Source organism: Bison bison, unplaced genomic scaffold (genome assembly GCF_000754665.1).
Source record: "Bison bison bison isolate TAMUID 2011002044 unplaced genomic scaffold, Bison_UMD1.0 scf7180017864461, whole genome shotgun sequence".
NCBI classification, from domain to species: Eukaryota; Metazoa; Chordata; class Mammalia; order Artiodactyla; family Bovidae; genus Bison; species Bison bison.
The window spans coordinates 2,594,972-2,607,089 of NW_011495023.1; the positions used below are offsets into that span (position 1 = coordinate 2,594,972).

At 38.5% G+C, this 12,118-nt stretch overlaps 1 protein-coding gene and 1 pseudogene across 1 annotated transcript in view; one reads left to right on the top strand and one right to left on the bottom strand.

Moving 5' to 3' along the window:
- The window catches only part of LOC105003079, a 1,556-nt pseudogene extending 705 nt beyond the window's left edge, over positions 1 to 851 (top strand).
- The window catches only part of LOC105003084 (uncharacterized protein C10orf68-like), a 181,499-nt gene that overhangs the window by 142,629 nt on the left and 26,752 nt on the right, over positions 1 to 12,118 (bottom strand). The window contains exons 6-7 of the mRNA XM_010860053.1: positions 5,704 to 5,808; positions 1,969 to 2,076 (exon numbers count right to left, since the gene is read on the bottom strand). Coding sequence (XP_010858355.1) covers positions 1,969 to 2,076; positions 5,704 to 5,808 — 213 coding nt within the window. The remainder of the gene's footprint in view (positions 1 to 1,968; positions 2,077 to 5,703; positions 5,809 to 12,118) is intronic.

Sequence of the window (12,118 nt, forward strand, 5' to 3'; positions counted from 1 at the left end):
ATCTTTGTCAGCAAAGTGATGTCTGTGGTTTTTTAATATGCTGTCTTTTTTTTTTTTTAATATGCTGTCTTGGTATGCCATGGCTTTTTTCCCAAGGAGCAAGTGTCTTTTAATTTCATGGCTGCAGTCTCTGCCCATTTGGAGAACTATGCTTTGAAAATGTTTTGTATACAGATAATGAAGTTCATGCTGGGTGATTTCACAAAAACATGATCAAGTCCCACTATACTGCAAGTCTTTTAACAGATGTCAAAACAGTGTTGGAGAACTCACCGATGAAAATGTATGGAAGGTGAAAGGCAACATGAAAGATAACATATTTATAATTGTTTAAAGAATGGAGAGACTTAGGACTGGTGGGACTGAAGAATATACTGATGCTGAAAAAAAATGAAAATATGGGAGCAACCTCTCTGCTCACTCAGCCACCTCAGCAATGATCTTCAACTTAGGACCCAAGCAACATGACATCAGGCAGCTATACTGGAATACAAATTCCTCTTGGTGCCCACAATCCAGCATTCCAGCTAATATCCCAGCAGAAGTTCCTCACAGTACAGGTTTAACAAGTAAAACTACCCAGCCTACTCCACAGACTACTCCAGGCACTGATTCTGCACTATACTGCAGTTTCCCAGGGAGATATCTAACTAACATCAGAGGACTCTGCTAGAGCTCAGAAATATAGCAAATATGCTGGCAGAGCTTTGCACTATGATGTCACCAATGCAGAGCAAAATCTAGAGAAGGCCCTCAAGTTACTGACTATAGTTAGAAAATGCAGTCTTTGTAGAAAAGATCCATGCTTAAAGAACAGACTAACATGCTTAAAGAACTCAGCACAGTTCTAAAGACTTCATTTCCACCATCTGTAACCATGAAATCTGTGTCTGTGTATCAGATTCCTGTTGATGCTTTCAGCAGACTTAACCCGTTTTCTTTGTCCTTGAGTGGATCCAGAAGTCTCTGGATATATAGGAATGATGTGAGCAAGATTCTAAAAGTGCCCACTGAACCCTGCTTGTTCTAAAAATGAAAACATACATTTATAAAATACTTTGGGAATCAGCTTAGTATCTTAATCTACATAAATTAAGGAATCTTTAAATCTTTAATTTGGACCAACAGTCCATACTAGTTCGCTATAAAATGCTAAATTGAACTTTTAATAAACACTACCAGAATACTCTACAGTAGAGACCATGTTTTTGTTTTCCTCAGAAAAATGGATATGAAATGTCCCAAACTGTTAGATGAATCTGAGATTTTTTAAATTTCAACTTATATTCATATTAAACACAGAATGTATTTAAAGTTAAAATGTTCACAGAGGAAATATATTAAGGTAAAGAGGCAGAATCAGTTTTAGATGTAAGAATGACATTGGCTTCCTGTTTTCCCTTATCCATTGAAGGTGAAGATGAATTGGGATTTGCTTCATAGGAATTTAACCATGTATTAAAGAATGAAAACAACATGTTTGCAATAATGCCTGGAAACTTGGTGTTTTGAGATAAGGTTCTTTGCTACTATGGAATGAATTCCAAAGAGTGTACAGCTTGAAAGATGGAGATCATAAGAACATAGATTCTCAGTTGCTAATTGTATAAATTTTGTGGGGAATTGTGGATTTACAATGTCTCCTGCATTTATGCTATGTAAAAAATAAATACAAGGACTCTTTGAACTAGTTTTTTTTAAAATCCCAAATACATCTTCATGAACCAAAGAAAAGATCTTCTGACGAGTACAATTTAAATTTTTTTTCATGTATTCAAAAACTATTTATTGGATGCCTGTTTTGGGTCAGGCACTGTGCTTTTTGCTGGGGATATACTAGCAGCAAGATAGCCCAGGGTCCGTCCTTGTGGTGCTTACAGTAATTCAGAGACACAGCAAGGAAACATAAAACAGTGTGACAATTGGAACAGGTAAAAAAACAAGGTTATCCACAATTATTTTACTTACTGACACTTTCAGGTCCAGAAGATTTTTGTTTCTCTACATGAATTTCTGTTTCTAACTTTAAGTCTTGCTGCATAAACATGAGACTTTCATCTGATACATCATCACGAGCTACATAAAGAGACACATTTAGTGCATTAAGCAGAAGAATGGATCTTGAAATCCCTATATATTAAGTTTATACATGTGTTTACAGTATTTTTTTCCTTTTTATAAATACATAAATAAATTACCCTCATGCTAGACCTGATATAAAAATGGCGAGAAAAATTTCAATGTGTGTAAGTCTCATTATTTCACAAATGTTTGCTGATGTCAAATATATTTTATATTAGTCCCTACTTGTTTTACATTATTATAGTTTAGGTTAATATATACTCATAGACCAAATGATGAAAATGTATATGTAAAGGTTATTCATCACACCACATTTTTTATCACAAAATACTCAGAAGCACCTAAATATACTAGCATATGAGATTACTTGAATAGCAAGGTACATACTATAAATTAGGGTAATATAAATTATTATTTATACAAAGAGTTACACATAAAGCTATAAAAAAGATACTTATAACCCAACTTGGAAGGATTGCTAGATGAGAGGTTAAGTATAAACAAAAAAATGGAAAGAGAAGATATCAAATATTCTATTTTTTAGGAAAGAAAAGAGTAAGAAATCAAAAGAAAATGTAAGATATTTACCTTTAGGAAAAGAAATACAGGAAAGAGAAAGAGAAAATAATGTATTTGGTCACCAAAAGTTGCATGCAGAACTGGTCACAATGACTACTATTAAATCTAAACATGTTGCTGGCAGTGATGACATCCTCAATACAACTGTTTCTCATATTTAATGAGAAAATAGGTAGAGCTCCAGGGGTTGCTTTGCCCAGTGACACAAAGAAATGATAGAGATTTGGATAGTTTGACTCCACTATAAGGAAAGTAATATTGTTAAAATTAACTGGAGACAGCAGCACCTTTTCTGGTGTGTCACTGCAGACCCTCTCTTTCAGAACATTTTCCATGGCTACTATGCCCAAGGAAGATGAAGAATAGGGTAGGTGGGAGAAAAGTCATGTACACCTGAGCCTCTCCTTCCTTTACTAGCTATTATTTGCTCTTGACTGGTCCAATGGTGGTTAGTTCTCAAACAATTCTCAAAAACTTTTGAGTTTTCAAACAATTTTTGAGTTCTCAAACAATTCTCAAAAAACTTTTTTGGCCCACCCTTACAGCTACCCAGTAAGGTGCTCTGCAAGCCACTTGAGAATCCCTTGATTCAACAAAAAAAAGTGAGGAAAGTAAGTGATGGGACTGTTTACCAGACTCAGATCTAAGTTTATTCTTGCCACTCTAACTGGTTACCTAGCTCAATTAAACCTCCTTATAGTGATGTCAACTGGTTCATGGCACAATCTATATGTGAACTGAAAACTTTCCAAGCAAAGAAAAAGCAGCTACTGGCAAGACACTAACTTTTCACTAGTAGTCGGAGTGATGTAAAAACGGTAATAGGGTACTTACTCCTGGATCACAGGGTCAAGATCTTTCCCAAAGACATCTATGGGTTTTCTTACCCAACAGTAGGTCTCAACAAGGAGACTGACAGGCTCTCCATCAGATATCTGGGACTAGATAATGACCTTTGGGCACAATGGGGTCCACATACTGATAACTCCTATGACTAATGAAAGTAACATTCTCTCCAACCCTTCCAGTGAATCTTGACATGAATCAGAGTGAAGCCCCTTACTTGTATCCAGATCTCTTAACCTTAAAAATAAACAAGGCTATGAATTAGGCCAAGGTCCCTGTGTCTCCACTGGGAACATGAGGATGATTTACAAATCTCCCACCTCCCCAACATGAGGATGGGGAGGTGAGGAATAGTTTTATTCTTTGGTCTTTTTGGAGCAAGATGAGGGAAAAGTGTGTGTGTGTGTGTGTGTGTGTGTGTGTGTATCCCCAGTCCATGCTTAGAAATCCTACAACTGAGGCCATTTCAGTGGCCCTTCATAAAAAACTGAACCTAACAAACTACCAGTACCTAGTGCCTTCGACAGCCAAAGCAACCACCTAGAGGATTAAAAGCTCATTACTGAGCTTAATGAAGCAAAAGTTCTCCACAAGACTATTTCTCCATTTTAGTAACCCCATTTGGCCTGTGGATGAGGCCTCAGGTATATGGAGAGTCAATTGATTATTAGAGGCTTAATGCTGAGCACAGAAGAATTGATGCTTTTGAACTGTGGTGTTGGAGAAGACTCTTGAGAGTCCCTTGGACTGCAAGGAGATCCAACCAGTCCATCCTAAAGGAGATCAGTCCTGGGTGTTCATTGGAAGGACTGATGTTGAAGCTGAAACTCCAGTACTTTTGGCCACCTCATGCGAAGAACTGACTCATTTGAAAAGACCCTGATGCTGGGAAAGATTGAGGGCAGAAGGAGAAGGGGACAACAGAGGATGAGATGGTTGGATGGTATCACTGACTCAATGGCCATGGGTTTGGGTGGGCTCTGGGAGTTGGTGATGGACAGGGAGGCCTGGTGTGCTGCAGTTCATGGGGTCCCAGAGTCGGACACAACTGAGCGACTGAACTGAACTATGGAGAACAGTATGAGGGTTCCTTAAAAAACTAAAACTAGAACTACCATATGACCCAGCAATCCCCCTACTGGGCATGTACCCTGAGAAAAGCATAATTCAAAAATACACATGCACCTCAATGTTCATTGCAGCACTATTTACAATACCCAGGACAAGGAAGCAACCTAGATATTCATTGACAGATAAATGGATAAAGAAGATATAGTATGTATATACAATAGACTATTACTCAGTCATACAAAAGAAAGAAATTGGGTCATTTGTAGTCACACATGGTTGAACCTAGAATCTGTCATACAAAGTGAAGTCAGTCAAAAAGAGAAAAACAAATATCAAGTATTAACAAATATATATGGAATCTATAAAAATGGTACTGATAAACCTATATGCAGAGAAAGAAAAGACATGCAGGCATAGAGAATGGACTTGTGGACAAAGAAAGGGAAAGAGAAGTCAGGACAAACTGAGAGATTGGGACTGACATAAATACACTACCATGCATAAAATAGATAGCTGGTAAGATAGCTACCTGTGTACAATACAGGGAGCTCAACTTGTTGCTCTGTGGTGACGCAGATGGGTGGCAAGGGGGACATAGGGTGAGAAAGATCCAAGAGGGAAGGAATACATGTATACTTACAGCCAATTCATGTTGTTGTACAGCAGAAACTAACACAACATAACATTGTAAAGCAATTACACTCCAACTAAAAAAAAGATCCTATTATAAACCATAATGGAAAAAGAAGGAAATGGTAACCCATTCCAGAATTCTTGCTTGGGAAATCCCTTGGACAGAGGAGCTGGGTGGGCTATCATCCATGGAGTCACAAAAGAGTTGGACGTGACTTAGCAACTAAACAGCAACAGCAACAATGATAAACCATAATGGAAAAGAATATTTAAAAAAAGAGTGTATATATATCTATGTATAACTGAATCCCTCTGGTATATAACAGCAACTAACAACAAAAACCAAGTATACTTCAATAAAAATAAATAAGAAAAATAATCTTTAAAATAAAATACATGCCACATACATATTTGTGAACCAAAGAAAAAAGATAATTTGATGAGTTTAATTTAAAATATTTATTAAAAATTATCTATACTTATTATACTTACTAGTGTGTCCTTCCCTTCTGTGACTTTTTCCTTTCTTTACATGTTGTTGGATTTTTGAATCTAGATTCTCATGCATACGCTTTTTATCTCGTACTTTATCATGAGCTATATAGAGAGATACATTTAGTCTGCTAAGTGAATAAAACAGATATTATTGTGAAATCTCTAATTTCAAATTTATAATAATTGTACAATAACATTTTCTCTTATTTTAATATAATTTTAAATGAATTGCCACAATGCTAGATCCACATGAAAATTGTCAGATCAATTCTGATAGATGTAAGTTGAAGCTGTCTGCTTCATAAACATTCCTAGGAAACAAATATTTGTATATTAGTCTCCAGTTTTCTTGTGTTATTTACACTTTAGGTAAATATATATTTATAGGCCAAATGATGAAAATGTGTATGTACAAGTTTTCCATTACAATATTATGTATAATTACAAAATAATTAAAATCAGCAAATATATAAACATAGAAGATTGGTTGATTGGTTGAATCAAACTAAAGTATATATTATAAACTATGGTAAAGTATAAATTACAGTACTTGGTAGTATAAACAAGTGTACCTATTGCTGCAAAGGAAATGCAAAAAAAAAAAAAAAAAAAAAAAAAAACCTCTACAAAATGATTTGGAGGGATTTCAAGGAGGTAGTATTAGGTGGAAAAAAAAAACTGAAATGAGTATCTTGCATGCTACCTTTTGTGAAAGAAAGGGACATAAGAAAGAAATACAAAAACAGGGGGAAAAAGAGTTATTTTTCAATCAAACATGGAGAAGACAAACCAAAAAACAATTTAGTTGGATACCTACAAAAGGAGGGTGAGGACTACGGAATGAAGGGAAGGTATAAGAAAGGAATGACACTTTACATATATCGCTTTGCCCATTTATTACCTTTGGGAAAAGGTCCATGTTTTACCTATTTAAAAAATAAAAAGGAAGACTAACATTGAAAGCAAACTTGAAGCTACTGAAGGAAAAAATAAGCACAAATTCAAGTAACTCATCAACTATGAACAACCATCAGCTGCTGAACCACCATTGACAGGAGGATGTTGGAATCCACCAAGAAAAAGATACCCCATGTCCCAGGACAAAAGAGATGCCACAACAAGGCAGTAGGAGGGAGACAATCACATTAAAATCAAACCTCATACCAGCCAGAGATGCTTGGAGGGCACAAACAAAACCTTATGTGCACCAGGACCCAGGGAAAGGACCAGTGATCCCTACAAGAGTCTAAGCCAGACCTGCCTGAGAGTGTTTGAGGGTCTCCTGTAGAGGCATGAGTCAGCAGTGGACTAACATGGGAACAGGGGCACTGGCAGCAATAGTCCTGGGAGGTGTGGCATGTTGGCATTAAGTCCTCTTGGAGATCACCATGGGTCCTACTAAAGAGCCTACAGTCCTGACACAGAGACTGCAGACTCTAGGACTGGGCCACCTCAGGCCAAACTACAGGGAGAGACCACAGCCCCACCCATCAGCATAAAATTGGATAACAGATTTACTGAGTATGGCCCATCCCACCAGAGTAAGACCCAGGTTTCCCCACAGCCAGTCCCTTAAGAAGCTTCCAAAAGCCTCTTATCCTCTTCCATCAGATGGCAGACAGAATGAAAACCATAATCACAGAAACTAACCAAAATGATCACATGGATCACAGCCTTGGGTGACTCAATAAAACTATGAGCCATGCTGTGCAGCACCAGCCAAGACAGATGGGTTATGGTGGACAGTTCTGATGAAATGTGGTTCACTGGAGAAGGAAATGGCAAACGCCTTCAGCATTCTTGCTTTGAGAACCCCATGAACAGTATGAAAAAGGCAAGAAGATATGACACTGAAAGAGCCCTCCACGTGTCCAATATGCTACTGGGGAAGAGTGAAGAAATAGATCCAGAAAGACTGAAGAGGCTGTGCCAAAGTGGAAATGAGGCCAGTTTTGGATGTGTCTGGTGGTGAAAGTAAAGTCTGATGCCATAAAAAGCGATATTGCATAAGAATCTAGAATGTTAGGTCCATGAATCAAGGTAAATTGGATGTGGTTAAACAGGAGATGGCAAGAGTAAACACTAACATTTTAGGAATCAGTGAACTAAAATGGACAGAATTGGGCAAATTTAATTCAGATGACCATTATATCTACTACTGTGGGCAAGAATTTCCTCCATTTCCTCTCCTCTCTAAGGGAAATGGAGGAAATTCCTCTAAGGAGAGGAAATGGAGAAGCCCCATAGTCAACAAGAGAGTCTGAAATGCAGTACTTGGGTACAATCTTAAAAACTACAAAATGATCTCAGTTTGCTTCCAAGGCAAACCATTCAACATCACAGTAATTCAAGTCTATGCCCCAACAACTGATGCCGAAGAAGCTGAAGTTGAACAGTTCAATGAAGACCTACAAGACTTTCTAGAACTAACACCAAAACAAGGTGTCCTTTTCATCACAGGGGATTGAAATGAAAACAAAGGAAGTCAAGAGAGCTAGCTGCTGCTGCTGCTAAGTCACTTCAGTCGTGTCCAATTCTGTGCAACCCCATAGATGGCAGCCCACCAGGCTCCCCCCTCCCTGGGATCCTCCAGGCAAGAATACTGGAGTGGGTTTCCATTTCCTTTTCCAATGCATGAAAGTGAACAGTGAAAGTGAAGTCGCTCAGTCGTGTCCAACTCCTAGAAACCCCATGGACTTCAGCCTACCAGGCTCCTCCATCCATGGGATTTGCCAGGCAAGAGTACTGGAGTGGGTTGCCATTGCCTTCTCCAAGAGATAGCTAGAGTAAAGAGCAAATTTGGCCTTGGAGTACAAAATGAAGTAGGGCAAGGATAATAGAGTTTTGCCAAGGGAATGCACTGGTCATAGTTAACACTCTCCCAACAACACAAGAGATGACTCTACAAATGGACATTACCAGATGATCAATACTGAAATCAGACTGATTATATTCTTTGAAGTTGAAGAAACAGCAGCTCTATACAGTCAGCAAAACAAGACCCAGAGCTGAATGTGGCTCATATCATGAGCTCCTTATTGCAAAATTCAGACATAAATTGAAGAAAGTGGGGAAAAACCACTAGGTCATTCAGGTATCACCTAAATCAAACCCCTTATGATTATATAGTGGAAGTAGCAAATAGATTCAAAGAATTATATCTGATAGAAAGAGTGCCTGAAGAACTATGGATAGAGGTTTGTAATACTGTATAGGAGGTGGTGAACAAAACCATCCCAAAGAAAAAGAAATTCAAGAAGGCAAAATACTTGTCTGAGGAGGCCTTACAAAGAGCTGAGAAAAGAAGAGAAGTGAAAGGGAAAGATATACCCATCTGAATACAGAGTTCCAAAGAATAGCAAGGAGAGATAAGAAAGCCTTCCTAAGTGATCAATGCAAAGAAATAGAGGAAAACAGTAGAATGGGAAAGACTAGAGATCTCTTCAGGAAAATCAGATACACCATGGGAACAGTTCATGCAGAGATGGGCACAGTAAAGGACAGAAAAATGATAATGACCTACACAGAAGAACTGTACAAAAAAAAGTCTTAATGACCAGGAGAGAGTGCAACATCTTGGAGTGTGAATTTAAGTGGGTCTTAGGAAGCATTTCTACGAACAAAGCTAGTGTAAGTGATGGAATTCCAGCTGGGCTATTGAAAATCCTAAAAGATGATGCTGTTAAAGTGCTGCACTCAATATGCCAGCAAATTTGGAAAACTCAGCAGAGGCCACAGAACTGGAAAAGGTCAATTTTCATTCCAATCCAAAAGAAGGGCAACGCCAAAGAATGCTCAAACTACCGCACATTTGTGCTTATTTCACATGCTTGCAAGGTAACGCTCAAAATCCTTCAAGCTGGGCTTCAACAGTACATGAACTGAGAACTTTCAGATGTACAAACTGGTTTTAGAAAAGGTAGAAGAACCAAACAACAAATTGTCCACATCCATTGGATCATAAAAAAAAGCAAGAGAATTTCAGAAAAGCATCTACTTCTGCTTCACTGACTACACTAAGGCCTTTGACTGTGTGGATCACAACAAACTGTGGAAAATTCTTAAAGAGATGGGAATACCAGACAACTGACCTGCCTCCTGAGAAATACGTATGCAGGTCAAGAAGCAACAGTTAGAACTGGACATGGAACAACAGACTGGTTCCCAATTGGGAAAGAAGTATTTCAAGGCTGTATATTGTCACCCTGTTTAATTAACTTACATGCAAGAGTACATCACACGAAATGCCAGGCTGGATGAAGCTCAAACCAGAATCAAGATTGCTGGGAGACATCAAATAAACTCAGACACGAAGATGACACCACCCTAATGGCAGAAAGTGAAAAGGAACTAAAGAGCCTCTTGATGAAGGTGAAAGAGGAGAGTGAAAAAGCTGGCTTAAAACTCAACATTCAGAAAACTAAGATCATGGCATCTGGTCCCATCACTTCAGGGTAAAAAGACAGGGAAAAATATGGAATCAGTGACAGACTTTATTTTCTTGGGCTCAAAAATCACTGTGGACAGTGACTGTGGCCATGAAATTAAAAGATGCTTGCTCCTTGGAAGAAAACCTATGACAAAACAAGACAGCGTATTAAAAGAAGAGACATTACTTTGTTGACAAAGGTTTGTCTAGTCAAAGTTATGGTTTTTCCAGTAGTCATGTACAGACTTGAGAGTTGGACCATAAAGAAGCCTGAGCACTGAAGAATTGATGCTTTCTAACTGTGGTGCTGGAGAAGACTCTTGAGAGCCCCTTGGACTGCAAGGAGAACAAACCAGTCAATCCTAAAGGAAATCAACCCTGAATATTCATTGGAAGGACTGATGCTAAAGCTCCAATACTTGGTCCACCTGATGTGAAGGGTTGACTCATTGGAAAAGACACCGATGCTGGAAAAGACTGAGGGCAGGAGGAGAAAGGGCGATAGAGGATGAGATGGTCAGATGGCATCATCGACTCAATGAACATGAGTTTGAGCAAACTCAGGGAGATAGTGATGGATAGGCAAGCCTGACGCGCTGCAGTCCATGGGGTGGCAAAGAGTTGAAAATGACTGAACGACTGAACAACAACCCCATCTTAGGCAAGAGAGTAGGCACAAAAACATTCACAAAAATTTCAGTAGGCTTTTTTCTCCTATTTGTATCAGTTAAGTGATTGTGAAACAGTTTTACAAGTATTCTAAGATGGCTTAATATATAAATGTGTTGATGTTTCTTAAAGTCAGAATCCACACTGTGGAAGGACATAAACATATAAAATGAAGGAAGGCAAGAACAAGCCCTAAGTGTATTACCTGGAATTGAAGGGGTCTGTAAGAACTCAGTTTCCAAATATGTCTATGTATGGGTATATGCATATATATATATTCACTTTTATGTGTATGTAGTTTAGCTACATATGAATGCACACACGTGTGTGTGTGTACACACACTGATGTTTCAATTCTATGTTAAAACACTATATATGATCTTTTATACCATAAGAAATTACAAAACTGTCAGTCCTTATTTGGGAAAGCTTCCAACCCTACACTAACAATGTACAGATCCAGGCACTAGAAATAGTTGCAGTCAGGCTGACCCTTAACCTACACTTCCAGCTAACCATGATCTTAAACTTTTCTGCCAAGGAACCTCCATACAGATGATTCCTTGAGACAATGTACTATTCAGATGCCCCTACCTAGACCATCTTACTAGGTATACCTGGAAAACACTGTTCTCAGTCTGACTCAGTGTAAAGAACTTATCCACTCCAAACTCTGCCTCCTTGCCCTTTCCCTGGGCCCAGGATCCTTAAAACAGTGGGAGCCTTTTGTTGGAGGCAGTGAAATGTTGCCTCCACTCTCTCCTGTCTATGACGACACACCTGACCCTTGCCCAGTGCTGTTCTGTGGGGAAAACAGAAGACTAGTGGAGCTTCAGCCCTTTTCTGTTTATAGTTTATACTATCAGAGTAAATGAATAAAGGGTTAATTTTACTTTGTACAGTTTGTTATTTTAATTGGCCAACTTGACAACTATCAGCTCTTTCTCTGAAAAACTGGCACAGTGAGCAAAGTGACCAATGAAACATAATGCTTTTCTGAAAACGTGAAATCTCTTTAGATCCCACAAAGCCCTAGGAAAAGGAGTACGTCAAGGCTGTATATTGTCACCAGGCTTATTTAACTTATATGCAGAGGACATCATGAGAAATGCTGGGCTGGAAGAAGCACAAGCTGGAATCAAGATTGCCAGAAGAAATATCAACAACCTCAGATATGCAGATGATAACACCCTTATGGCAGAAAGTGGAGAGGAACTAAAAAGCCTCTTGATGAAAGTCAAAGAGGAGAGTGAAAAAGTTGGCTTAAAGCTCAACATTCAGAAAACGAAGATCATGGCATCTGATCCCATCACT